General features: G+C 41.1%; 1 protein-coding gene across 2 annotated transcripts in view; it reads right to left on the bottom strand.

The window, feature by feature from the left end:
* TMEM259 (transmembrane protein 259) overlaps positions 1-13,546 on the bottom strand; it is a 58,003-nt gene that overhangs the window by 3,125 nt on the left and 41,332 nt on the right. For both annotated transcript variants that reach the window (XM_031948018.1, XM_031948017.1), the window contains exons 5-10: positions 5,928-6,050; positions 5,032-5,132; positions 1,969-2,026; positions 1,479-1,562; positions 895-1,027; positions 640-739 (exon numbers count right to left, since the gene is read on the bottom strand). In XM_031948018.1, the coding sequence (XP_031803878.1) occupies positions 640-739; positions 895-1,027; positions 1,479-1,562; positions 1,969-2,026; positions 5,032-5,132; positions 5,928-6,050 (599 nt within the window). The remainder of the gene's footprint in view (positions 1-639; positions 740-894; positions 1,028-1,478; positions 1,563-1,968; positions 2,027-5,031; positions 5,133-5,927; positions 6,051-13,546) is intronic.

The following is a 13,546-nucleotide window of genomic DNA, read 5'->3' on the forward strand; positions in this document are numbered from 1 at the left end:
CCAGAGTCCCATGGCTAGCCAGAGGTTGGGGCAGAGAGTTGGGCTCAGGTGTTGGCAGCCCCACACCCAATGCCGTGTAGTGCTACCTGAGGGCTCAGAGAAGCCCAGGGAATCGCCCAGTCAGAGCAAGTTTCCAGGACTCCTAATGCCAAACCCAAGGGGATTTCTTCACAACTGTTTTGCCAGATTTGGGGTTTCATTCACTCCTTACAGATGAGTTTTCTGGCCCCTCCTTTCCCCTTTTCCAAGGACCATTCAATGGCCTTGGGTATAAGAATAGGTACCCTAAAAAAGCAGTGCTTCCAATATCTAGCACATAGTCTCAGGTCTTTTCCTATCCATTTTCCAAACCCCTTAAGTGAACATTCTCCAAATGTGACCTGCCCAATAGAGTCCAAAATTCCCAAGATCTTAGGGTTGAAAGCTGATTTACAGAAAGAAAAACTGAGGTCCAGTGAAGCAAACTAAAATGACTTGTTCAAAGTCCCATGCCAATAAAGAGCAGAGATAGGTTTGGAATCCAGGTCTTACATCCCAGGCCTTCTTTTCTAACCACAAACTGTCCTCCTCCAAGGTCAAGTACAGAGTAAGAAAAAAGGCTGGGGGGGCCCTTGTGAGTCCTTGCCCCCTCCAAATTACCTGGATGAAGAGCCAAGAAGTGACGAGGGCCAAACTGCTGTACTGGCCATTGAATCGGTAGTGATAAGCATAAAAAGCAAAGTGGTACAAGTAGAAGAACCTGAAAGTAGATAGAGAAGGGACAAGTGAGGGCCTGCCGGGGATTCCCTCATGAAGATCACTACTCCCTGGGGGACCTCTGCCTGCCCCATGGTCCTTCGGCACCACCCACAAACAAGGCCAGAGGAGGGACAAACAACCCTCCCAGGCGCCTACCTCAGCCAGTGCCTCTTACTGGTGTTGGTGTGGCAGCAGATGGCATCGTACTGGTCGGCCAGCCACACGATGAGGATGATGTAGAACGCAGTCGTTGTGTCGTTGAAGAACTCAGACATGATGGCTTCCATACCTGGCAGGGAAGGAGCGAGTAGCAGCAAATCTGTCTAGAGAGCACTAAGGGCTCCCCAAGTGTGTTACAAGATGGACTGTTTGGTCAGAGCCCCCTCTCTGGGCAGGCTCTTAGCCCTCCTCCATTTTAGGAAATGGCTTCAGGATGGCTACAGCCTCTTCTCCCTCACAAGAACAGCTCAGGTTGGGAGTCAATTATCCTCCTCATTCATTTTTGGCCAACCAAAAATAGATTCCTCCAACCTCTGACGCTTAGAGAAATGAGCTCTGAAGAATAGGAGCACTGCTAAGACTCTGGAGGATTAGTGATATCCTCACTCTACGGTTTCAAACTCCAAGGACAAGAGGGTAAAATCTGGGGCTCTGCTGAATTCTGCCAACCCCCCAGGACAGCTCGGGCCAGGAGAAGCGACAGTTATCCCATCCACAATGAGAAGGGCCACCACTCTTACCGACGAGAGCCAAAATCACTGTGAGCAAGGGTGCAGCGGGGAAGGCGATCGTCATGTTCATCTCCAACATCTGTAGGAGGTCCACTGCAAGATGAGAAGGGGAGAAAAGACTCTCAGCTTAGCAGAGTGTTTGGAAGCCTCTCCTCAGGCGAGACAAGGGAGGACCAGAGAGCCTAACTGCAAGAAGTGCCCATGACTCTCAGACTGGAGGGAGAAATGCACCTTTGACTGTGCAGTAAGAAAATGAAGGCGGTTTACAAGCCACACACTGTTTTGCTGGGATTAAGAAATTTCTTGGAAAATCTGGCTAATGGTGGCTAGTGTCCCAACAAGACTAACTCTACCAGTGGGCCCACTGTGTATGGTATCCTATGGGCCAATGGGGAGGAAGGTCTTATGAAGGGCCTTCATTCACTATAACTGGAAAGTCCTAAGATTATAACCTCAAACACAGTAGGTCTTAAATCAATGTTTGTAGAGCCAAACTTACCAATAAAGACAAAAATCTGGTGGTGTGAATACCGCAGGAGCATCGAGACTGACAGAGTCTGCAATCACAAGACAGGAGGGATTAGGCTGCTGACCACACTACCAAGTGGTGCAGCTGCTTTAGGGAGGATAGGCAGACCAGGGACCTAGCAGAAGGCACTCAAGAACTGAATCACAGGAGGCCTTTGTGGTTTTCAAGGTATGTTTTATGCGCATGATCATTTTTGGTTTAATATAAAAACCCACGATAGCAACTATATTATTATTTCCATTTCACAGGCTGATGATCTGAGGCACAGAGAGTACAATAGCCTCAACTATGGTTATGTTAAAACAGGGATTTAAAACTCAGGTCTTGCTCAATTCCTAACACAGAGCTCCTACTCTTTTTATGTTCTGGACCCCTCAGTTAGTCTGGTAAAGTCCATAGATCCCTTCTCAAAATAATGCTTACTTTTAGGTACATGAACTGTGGAGAGAATTACAAAGGAAACAAATTCTACTGAAACAGTTATCAATTTTTTGAAAAAAGTTCATGGATCCTTCCCAGATTAAGAACCTGGGCATTTACATGCTGCCTCTCCAAATGTGGAAAGGTAATGAATTATGATGGATGTTTGCACTTTTCTGATCCATGAAGACTTCAATTAATTAACTAAGAAGCCTTGCCTTATTGTGGAGCTAAGCAGAAAAAAATGCAATCAAGGTCCAGCAATGCATGAGCACAGAGAGCTAGAGCAACCTTAAGGACCCAGTACCTGAAATCTCTCTCCTCCTTCTTTCAGGGAGGTAATGAAAGCACAATTAAGTTGGGGTTGGGGGAAGAAAAGAGAGGTGGGAACCTCTCTCTACAGGCACTTTGTTGACCGTCTTTTGCTGAAAACAGGTAAATACAATATAAATGAAAAGATTGCTAAAACGAAACAACTCTGAAAAACTGAACCACCAGTAGTGATCTCAGAGAACAGATCATGAAACATACTTCTCCCTTCTGCTGGAAGAGTAAAGGGCCGAAAGGCAGAATGTGACACATCGACAGATGAGTTATTTTATTAGTTATTTTTAACAGTATTGTTACAAGGGAATTTTAATTATGAAAGATGGAATAGATAACACAAAGAGAGTGGGCTGATGATATCCAGAAATGACAGTAATATAAAAGGAAATGTGCATCTATGGCGACACACAGTGAGGTCAAACTGCTGGAATTTCACATTTTGTTGTTGAAAAAATAGCTCCCTAAATTTTTCTTGATCAAAATCGAAACTGGAGGCTGATTTTTAAATCTTTAAGGTCTAAAAAGAGAAGTACAAGAATTCAGCATTTATCAGTTCTTAAATGAAATTTGATAACATGTTGAGAGGAAAGTCGTACTGGTATTCTATTAAAATGTGACTTTCATGAATGCATTTTTGGTGGAGTTGTAAACTGATCCTACGATTCTGGAGAGCAATTTGTAACTATGCCCAAAGGCCGATCAAACTGTGTAGTACTCTTTGATCCCACATACGTATTCCAAAGAGATCTCCAAAATGTGCAAAAATATTTATAGCATCTCTTGTAGTGGCAAAGAATTGGAAACGGAAGCATTGCTCATCAATTGGGGAATGGCTGAACAAGTTGTGGCATATTAATGTTATGGAATATTATTGTTCTCTAAGAAATAATAAGCTAAGCTAATTTCAGAGGCCTGGAGGGACTTACATGAACTGATGCTGAGTGAAGTGAGTAGAACCAAGAGATCACTGTACACAGCACCACAAGATTATGTAATGATCACTGTGATGAACACAAATCTTTTCAACAATGAGGTGATTCAGGCCTATTCCAACAGAGTTGTGATGGAAAATACCATCTGCACCCAGAGAAAGAACTGAGACTAAATGTGGATCAAAGCATAGTATTTTCACCTTTTTTGGTTGTTGTTTGTTTTTTTCTTGTGTTTTTCCCTTTTTGACCCGATTTTTCTTGAACAGTATGATGAATATGGAAATATGTTTAGAAGCACTGCACATGTTAAACCTCTATAGGATTGCTTGCTTTCTTGGGGAGGAGGTTGGGGAGGACAAAGGGAGAAAAGTCTGAAACACAAGTTTTTGCAAAGATGAATAGTGAAAACTATTTTTGTACGTATTTGGAAAAATAAAATACTATTTTAAAAAACAACAAACAAAACAAAAACCCGTGAGCTCCTTGAGGGTAGGAACTGTCTTGTTTGTATTTGTATTACCAATGCTTTGTATAGTGCCTGGCCCGTAGTGAACAATGAAAAAATGCTTTTTTGTTATTTGTCCAGAATCTCTAGGGCTCCCCCCCACTCCCCGGGTTCAGGAAGGGCTGAACTAAATGGGGATCTTTTTCAGCACTAAGTCTTCATGATCAAAATCGGGGATGAATACCACAGTCTGGTGTTATAATCTCTCAGCTTTTGATCCTTCACCTTCACTGCCAGAGGGACTTACAAGTCATAGGATTTCAGAGCTAGAAGTTGTTCACCCTACATCAACCAAGCCATTTTATGGGCAGGAAAAGTCAGTCCCAGTATCGGAGACCTAGTCAGAATTAAAGTTCTAGCACACAAAAGTTGGAAACCACCTAAAAGGTCCTTTACTTTAACCCCTTGCTGACCAAGAATCTCCTCTCTCCCATCTCCACCAGATAGTCAGCTAGGCTCTGCTCGAAGCTGGACTCTCACATGAAGAATTCATTTTGTTTTTGAACAACAAAAGAAGTGATGTTTTCCTTACACTGAGTCAAGCTCTGCCTCTCTCCAGATCACTGACTATATTACTGGTCCAGATGGTTCTTTTGGCTATGCCTTAGGTTCTGCACTTTTATCATCTATTTGTGCCTCTAAATAATTTTAGAGGCTCCTTCCAGTCCAAGTTTAAATGGCTTGCTCAGTGTCCCCTGCCCAACACAATCCTTTAAAGCAATTCCTTAAATTCCTTGCAGAGAAGAGGGACTTTGGCCCAACCCTCTAAAGGACTACTGCAAGCCTTGAGCAGGTGTAGATCTGAGTTTGTAAAGAATTAATGAACCATATGGCTGTTCTCATACTTACAAATATGACCATAATGACAAAAGCAGCCAGATAGGAAGTTCTTGCCATCCACATGCTGACAAAGCGATAGTGCTCTCCAGATACAACATTGCGCAGGAAACCTATGGAAAATAAGAAGAGTTAGAAGAGTTAATTCCAGGCTGGCCAGACACAAACCAGGGAAAAGTGATACTAGCCTTTTCTCTTATTTTAAGGTGTGCAAAGCATTTTCTTTACTCACAATGACTGGATAGGGTAACAAACATTTCATAGTTATGTTACACAATTAATGTAGGGAAATTGAATCAAGGGCCAAGGACCTCCCTTGACCAAAGTAGATGACATCCTGATGACTTAGATAAATTCTAGGGAAACTGATGCTCAGAGTCCTCCTGACTGTAAGTTCAGCTCATTTTACTAGGTAACTGCCTCTTATCTCCAAGAGTTGGGGCCCAAGAAGGGAAAGTGTCTATGGTCACATCAAAAGTGAGTCAGGGAGCTAGAACTTCTTAGAACTAAGGCTCAGGATGTGTCCAGTATACCAAAATCAGGACATAACACTGATGTCTTCATCTAGTAACTAAGCTGCTGGTTTTTAGATAATCACAGCTCATATTTCCAAAATGATTCATAGTTTATTAAGTAGTCTTCAGAGTACACTCTTTTGAGGCAGGTACAGTAAATGTGATTTCCATTGTACAGATAAATAAGATGAAGCTTATTTGCTCAGTTTCACAAATCTGGGGACAAAGCCTGCTCCTTTTCCAAACTCCCCAAACCAAAGATCTTTCCACCAACAATATTAGAGTTCTTGGGCTACAGTATATCCACACACACGCACTCCCCTACAAGTTCTGTCTGCCCCCGCCCCTGTTCCAAGGCACCCAGGTTTCTCAGTTTCTTGGCTGAGGACTGACCCTTGTTCTCTTCATTTTCTGCTAGGGCTTTCACACTGGACATCAAAACATCATCATAACCCAAGAATTCGTCCAGGAGCAAACGGCTAAATCGGTCTCCAAAGCACTGATCCCTCGTAGGATCTAGATTGGAGGAAAAGGAGAAATGTCTGTAAGTTGAAAATCCAGGTCAGTGTAGAGCCAGTGTTCCTGTGGTCGCTCCCCATTAGACCTGCTTTCATTGTGGTTTGCCATGCTCCCCCCCCCCCTTCCCTCTTCCACTGCACTGTCACAATTCCAAGGGAGAAAAGGGCACAGGTCACAAGCCACATTACACAGACGAGACAGGCAGTGACTTAAGATACCTGTGTCACTAAGGAGACTCCTCAGCCTTGGAGAGGCTAGAGAACCTTTGGAAGCTGGCAGACAGTCAGAGCTTAGACCAGAGCTCCTGCCAGCACACAAGAGCCCAGCTTCACCCACACCCTTCTGAATACTGGGCCCTGCCTTTCCTTGATCCTACTGGCTATTCCATAGCGCATGGCCACCAGAGTAGCAAGTTGTCCTGCCCTACTCCTTCCAAGAACATAGGGTAAAGTAGAGAAGATGGCTTGATAGCTAAAAGAGCTAGGCCTGCACTTGCTCCTGCCACGAGCTGCACCTTCTCCTTCTTATCCCCAGCTACTGCTTCTATAAAGTGAAGGGCTCTGACTGGCTGGTTTCTAAAGTTTTTTTCCAGCTCTGATAAGCTGAAAGTCCATAAGAGGTGCATGTGAGGTTTTTTTGTTTAGTTTTCTAGAAAGAGGAAGGATAAAAGCTAAGACAAGGCAGATCAATCATTCACATGGGACTCTGGGATGGTATTATAACCTGATAATTCATCCAGTAGTCAGTGGCTAAGGGAATAATTTTTAGGGAAGGTAGCAATTTTTGAGAAAGAGAAATGTTCCTCATCTTAGGAAAATGTGTACATTAGCCACAAAGATAGTTAATGCAAATATAAAGAGGAGAAAAGGGAAAGAGGAGAGAACTAGGAGAACTAGTTGTGAAAATAAGTATCATGAGACAATCACATAAAGTGGAGAGTTTTTAAAGATGGGGTTAGTAAGGACATGAAGTGGGGTTAAGTGGAGACAAAATGGTAGAATAGTAGCAATAAGTACCCCCAAGTTCTTTCAAGTAGATCTGGAAAACGAACCAGACTGAATTCTGAGAGGAAAACCCAAAAGAGAGTCAATGTGAGCCATCTGTCTGTTCGTGGCTGGTAGAGGGAGGAGACAGAGAGGTCTGTGGACACTAAGGACAGTGCCTGGTCCCAGTGGATCATGCAAAGCACTCCAGCCCAGAGAGACGTTGAGCACCAGAGTAACAAGAGTAACACACCCATATAGGGCCCCTCAACTTACCAGATGTTAACTGGCAGCTTTGTTACTTTGGGTCATTGATCTAGAGTGGCCCTAAGAAGGCAACCTTTTTTGGGATAAAGAGTCTTATGCTATATATCCAGAGGATCAAGTCCAGAAGAAAGCAGCTGCCGTGCTTCTGGAGTCTGCACAAAGGGATTCAGCTCTAACTTCTAGCTCAACTGAATCAGCCTGCAGAGGAATAAGAATGGCAAGAACCCTAGCCCACTCCTATTACAGAAATTCTCAGCTGGCTGAATGTAGCTGAGTGTAGAATTCTAACACTGCTCAGACTCAAAAACTAGTAGAGCTCAGAACACAGTGCAGCAGCAATTAGACTTCTCTACAATTGGCTCACTTTGGGAGCACTGAAAGCTTACAGGTCTCCAGTTTGAACTGTCCCTGAGATTCTGGGAGTGTAAAACATTCAATAGCCCAAGAAAGCTACAGCAGGACCAGCCCAGACCTTTCCTCCACAAGTGTGCAGAGCCCAATCCTAACAACAAAATTTAAGGTCAGGAAGTAATATAGAAAAATGAACAAACAAAAAAAATCCCTGTATGAACTGATTCAGAATGCAGTGAACAGAATCAAGAAAACAATTTATACAATGATAATAAAACAGTAGAGACAAGATAACCTCAAAAGACTTACGGACTCTTATCAGAGTAATCACTAACCACAATTTCAGAGAACCATTGATCAAACATTTTCCCTATCTTTTGACAAAGGTGAAAGATTCAGAAAGCAGAAGACATATTTGTAGTAAGTATATGTATATGTACAGACATGTCTTTTATATCATCTGTAAGCCTCAATTTCCTCATCTGTTAAGAGAGGGAAATAATCCTTGCATTGCCTACCTCCCAAGATTATTGTAAGAAAGGACTTTTGTAAACCTCATAGAGCTAAGCAATTTCCAAAAAATATAGTTCAATATGGCTTTTTGCTATATATGTGTATTTTAGAACCTAAGTTATATCTGCCTACTGTATCAGCCAACTACTGCACAAAGCAGATACTATAAAACCTTTTTCCATGAAAAGATAGAATCAGTCTCCAAGCAGCCAACCATCTAGTCTAATCCAGATCTGAACAAGGTTCTCCCTAAAAATGTTCCTGACAAGTGTAGTCATCCAGAGCCTTTGCCTAGCCTTCAAGAGGAGAAATCCACTATCTCCTTCAGCAGACGATTCCATTCTTAGCTCTAATTATTAAGAAGTTTTTCCTTTTATCAAATGGAAATGTGTCTCTTTAAAATTCAACCCACCTACTACTCCTAGGTCTAGTTTTCTGGAGAGAACTTCAGCCAAGCAGTGTTATGGTTTTAGCAGAGAGAAAAGTTTGAACAGCTCCAAGAGATGCTAACTTTTGTTTGGTCCTTTATCAGTGATATTTAATCGTTTCTGATACAGTTATAATCCTTTTAATCTTCTCTGAATAACCCTCTCAAGGCCTCAGCAGCAGCTCTTACAAATCTTCCCTTAAAGTCTTTGGCCATTCTTATCCTTGAAATACCTGAAGACAGCTTTAGTGTATGTGCTAACTCTTCTCTCGGGCAGACTATGAGATTATTGCTTCCCCATAACCTGGACAATAAGCCTTTCTTAGTACAGTCCAAGATTAGCTTTCTTGACTGCTATAATAGTACTGACTCATACTGAAGATGCAGTCCATTTAAAATCCTTCTTTGTTGTACTCATTGCCCTCCCCACCACACTAAGTTTGTCTTCGTTAAGTTGAATTTTTGAAGTTCATATTTTCTTCAGAATCTCATTTCTGAGAGTTTTCTATCTTTCCTGGCCTAAGAGCCTACCTATCCTCCTTTTGTTGAGTCCTTTAATCTGGTCTCCCAAAATCTAAACTGCTCGTCAGATCGTGTCTGTCTGTCTTATCCTTCTTTGCCAAATTTTAAAATGGAACTTCTTCCCAAGGTGCCCACTCTTTCCACCTCCACAACCAGATTCTTCTTGTTAATGAGAATTAGGTACAGAATAAAAATTTCCCACTGATTGCTCTTGAATGACGAAATTATCATTAGAGCAAATCAAGCAGACTATGAGTTGCTCTACTTTAAACAGCTAGAACACTCTATAACAGACAGTTGGTTCATCATTTATTTTTTCATCAGCCTCACTCTCTATTCCAGTTATCCAAGTCTAGTGGCAAGACAAAAGTCAGTATGACTGGCATGGTCCATAATACAGTGGATGACCTTGGTGACTTCAATGTCTAATCAAGTTTTAAGTGCTCCATGTTGCTAACTTCAATCATCTTCATGGCCACCGAAATAAAGTGTTTTTATTCATCCATTCCAGACGAAATCTTCACAGGCTTGAGTAGATATCCCCCCTAACTCACTGACAGTTTGACACCAATTAACCTGCAACCTGGTTTAGCCCATCTGCAAAGACAGTTTTAATGGAGTATAGATGCTGCACATACTATAGCTTCTTGGAGCCACAGGTGAAACTGAGTATTCATGTGGATACCAAAAGTACATGAAAATCCTTGAAAAGGGCTCTGTAATCCCTCATTCAAAGATGTTAGTCCTCCTTGAACATTCTATGTATCTCATAGCAGATATGCTAAAATCCCCATAATTATTATATCAACCTTCTGAACCAACCTTTATGAGCAATTCAATATTTCCTTTCTGTCTAGGTGGCCTGGAATACATTCCAATTATAATAAAGAGAAATTATCTATTGCCACGGCATAGCACTGAAACAATTGGTTAAGTAAGAAAACATTTGGGTGTATTTTTGAAGGTAAAATAAAGCACCCACAATAAATGTTTGGAAACAATTTTAACTATGAGAAACTAAAGAGAACCACTAGCTGGGTAGTTGCTCCCAACCCTGCTGAGTAGATTTCAAAGTGTAAGGTTTCACTCTTTATGTTCCTTCCTGAAGAAGTCAGGCTGCTCTTTGTTTCATTTATTCTAAAAAGTACTTTGCACACGAATGTTTGTGGCAGCCCTTTTTGTAGTGCCTAAAAACTGGAAACTGAATGGATGTCCATCAGTTGGAGAATGGTTGAATAAATTGTGGTATATGAAAATTATGGAATATTACTGTTCTGTAAGAAATGACCAACAGGATAATTTCAGAAAGGCCTGGAGAGACTTACATGAACTGATGCTGAGTGAAATGAGCAGGACCAGGAGATCATTATATACTTCAACAACAATACTATATGATGACCAGTTCTGATGGATCAAGCCATCCTCAACAACGAGATCAACCAAATCATTTCTAATGGAGCAGTAATGAACTGAACTAGCTATGCCCAGAAAAAGAATCTGGGAGATGACTAAAAACCATTACATTGAATTCCCAATCCCTATATTTATGCACACCTGCATTTTTGATTTCCCTCACAAGCTAATTGTACAATATTTCAGAGTCTGATTCTTTTTGTACAGCAAAATAATGTTTTGGTCATGTATACTTATTGTGTATCTAAGTTATATTTTAATATATTTAACATCTACTGGTCATCCTGCCATCTAGGGGAGGGGGGGGGGGTAAGAGGTGAAAAATTGGAACAAGAGGTTTGGCAATTGTTAATGCTGTAAAGTTACCCATGTATATATCCTGTAAATAAAAGGCTATTAAATAAATAAATAAAATAAAAAAAAAAGTACTTTGCACAAACCATAACAAGCCCTTAGGGTTCATCCTAGGTGCTTAACAATGCCTTTTCATTGCCTTATTTATTCATCCTCATCTTCGTGAGGTGGGATAAGGTGTTGCAGAGACTTATGCTTAAGATATAAATAAAAATGTCAAGTTATGAATAAAGTTCTTGAAGAAATAACTGTCAATAACTACTTGAAAAATTGTCCAAATGCTCTGAAAATCATGAACAACAAAATCAAGTTAACCTGGAAAAGATACTTTAAAAAAAATCATAAAATTCAATGTTGCTGAGGCTAGAGAAGATAAACACTGGGGACATGATTCTGAGTATTTTTTTTTTTTTTTTTTTTTTGGCTGAAGGGTTACTAAATAGAAAATAAGATTTTTTTTTTTTTAAATGCTAAGCCTAGCTCTTAGGCCAGCATATTTACCATTAGGTGAAAAGCATGTCAAATTAGCTTAGGTGAAATTAAGTTGTCAAAATTCCATTTGGTCCCTGGAAGTGGTCTGTGACAGTCTTAGAGAAGGATGGATGGAGCAAGATGGGTCCTCTTCTCCTAAAAACATTACATTTTGTCTTATTATCTGTCCAGGAAAGCAACAGCAAGTCAGCTGCATACTCTTATCACATAATAGGGGCAAGATAAAGATACAAAAAACAAAACAAAACCTAGAATTGAGAAGACCAAGAAATAGCATGGACTTTTACCACTGGAATTGGTCTCAGCAATTATCTTGTCCAATTCTTAATCCTCCTCCTCTACAAAATTCCTAATAAATTGTCTCCCATCCTCTGCCTGAAGGCCTCCAATAAGGAAGGAAGATCATTTCACTCTGGGACAGCTATTAGGAAGCTTATCCTTACGTCAAACTGAAACTTGATTCCTTGTAACCTCTCATCACAGTTCCTAGCTTTGCCTTCTAGGGTCCCATGGGACAGTCAAATTCTTCCTCCACAGGTCAACCCTTCAAATATCTGATGACATCTTCTATATCTTAAATCTCCTCTTTTCTTAAGTTCTGCAAAAATTGAGCCAAAGGATTTTGAGATTATGACATTTAAATAAGGAGAAGGTCACTAGTAGTATGCAAAGCCCATTCTCTTTAGTAGGTATGCCCTTTATTGAAAAGATTCTGAGCTGTAATCCCAAAAGTCTGGATCGTTCTCTATTGGCACTGACCTCATTTCTCCATGCAGTATAGCAGATGGTCTTTGTGAGTAGCAACGAGCAAAACAATCCATATGTGCTTGACCTAGACAGAACTTGTGGCCACATCCACAGCAGGAGGCAGTACAAGAGCCAAAATGCTGGAGCTCAAAGAGTGTTGGTTTGGAGACAGAAAGGTCTGGGGAGCCAGCTATCTATGGGGCCCTAAGCAAACCAAATCTCTGAACCTCCGAGAACTATGGGGTTTCCTCTTCCAAGTGTATTGAAGCTCCAGTAAGACCAAAGCCTTATAAGTTAGTTATTATTGCTGCTGTTATTATTGGGGTCTGATATTAAGGAGTCATGATTTTTGATGGTCTAAGTTTTTCTCCCATTGTTGCAGATGGCAACTATCCATGGCTTGGTATTCAGGGCTGCTATGGTTAAAAAAAAATTTTTTTTAAATTTCCATCTTTAAATTGTACATGAAAATTCATTTCCTCAAACCTGGTCTTCTTCCAAACTTCCCATTTCTACTGGATTCTCCACCACTCCACCACTCCTCTGATCAAAGCAGTTAAACATTCTTGACTCTTCATTCTCTCTCACTCCCTTTATGCCATCTGCTGCCATGTCCTGTTCTTCCACAATTCTCCCACACTACTTTTTGTCTCCTCTGGGTCTTCTTCCTAATCGTATAGATTCTCTCCAAATTCAGGCCCTCACCCCCTCAGGTCTATATATTAGAAAGGCAACGGCCTTTCTAATTGTTCTCCCTGCCTCCAGTGTCTTCCCCTGCAAAGATTATAATAATATAACATACTGTAACAAAGACCTGATCACATCATATTCCCATGTACCCCACTATCACCTAAAAAAAACAAAAACTCTCTCCTCTTGCCAACCCAAAATACAAGATCCTTAGTTTGGTCTTTAAGGCCCATCTATGTATCTTCCTTTTCCAGTCTCATTTCATATTACTCCCTGAAACTTGGTGGTCCAAATGGCCCCCTGGCTGTACCATAAACTTAACATTCCATCTCCTGCCTTTGCACATGGCTGAATTCCCTGACTGAAATGCACTTTTCCATGACCTTTTCTGCCTTGAATGCATTCAAAGACAGTTCAGGTACCTCTTAATACCAAAGGCCCTTTATGATATTTCCACCTGAGAGATACCATGAGGAGGCACCAGAGTAGACTGCAGTCTATGATGAGCATCTCATCAAAAATGGAAAATTCAAAACAGGCTGGATCTAGAGCCCAAGAGCACACATGCTTTCTGGATCATAAATAAAATCAGAGGCAAGGGCAAATACACAAGATTGTTTCAGACAGCTCAGGATTCCCTAGCCTTTAGGGGAGTCTGAAAATAGAATATGAGCAAGGGAGACCTCTTTAAACTCCAAAAAGTTGGTTTATGATCAGACTGTTGGCATTCTAAC

This window comes from Sarcophilus harrisii, chromosome 1, assembly GCF_902635505.1.
Source record: "Sarcophilus harrisii chromosome 1, mSarHar1.11, whole genome shotgun sequence".
Classification (NCBI taxonomy): domain Eukaryota; kingdom Metazoa; phylum Chordata; class Mammalia; order Dasyuromorphia; family Dasyuridae; genus Sarcophilus; species Sarcophilus harrisii.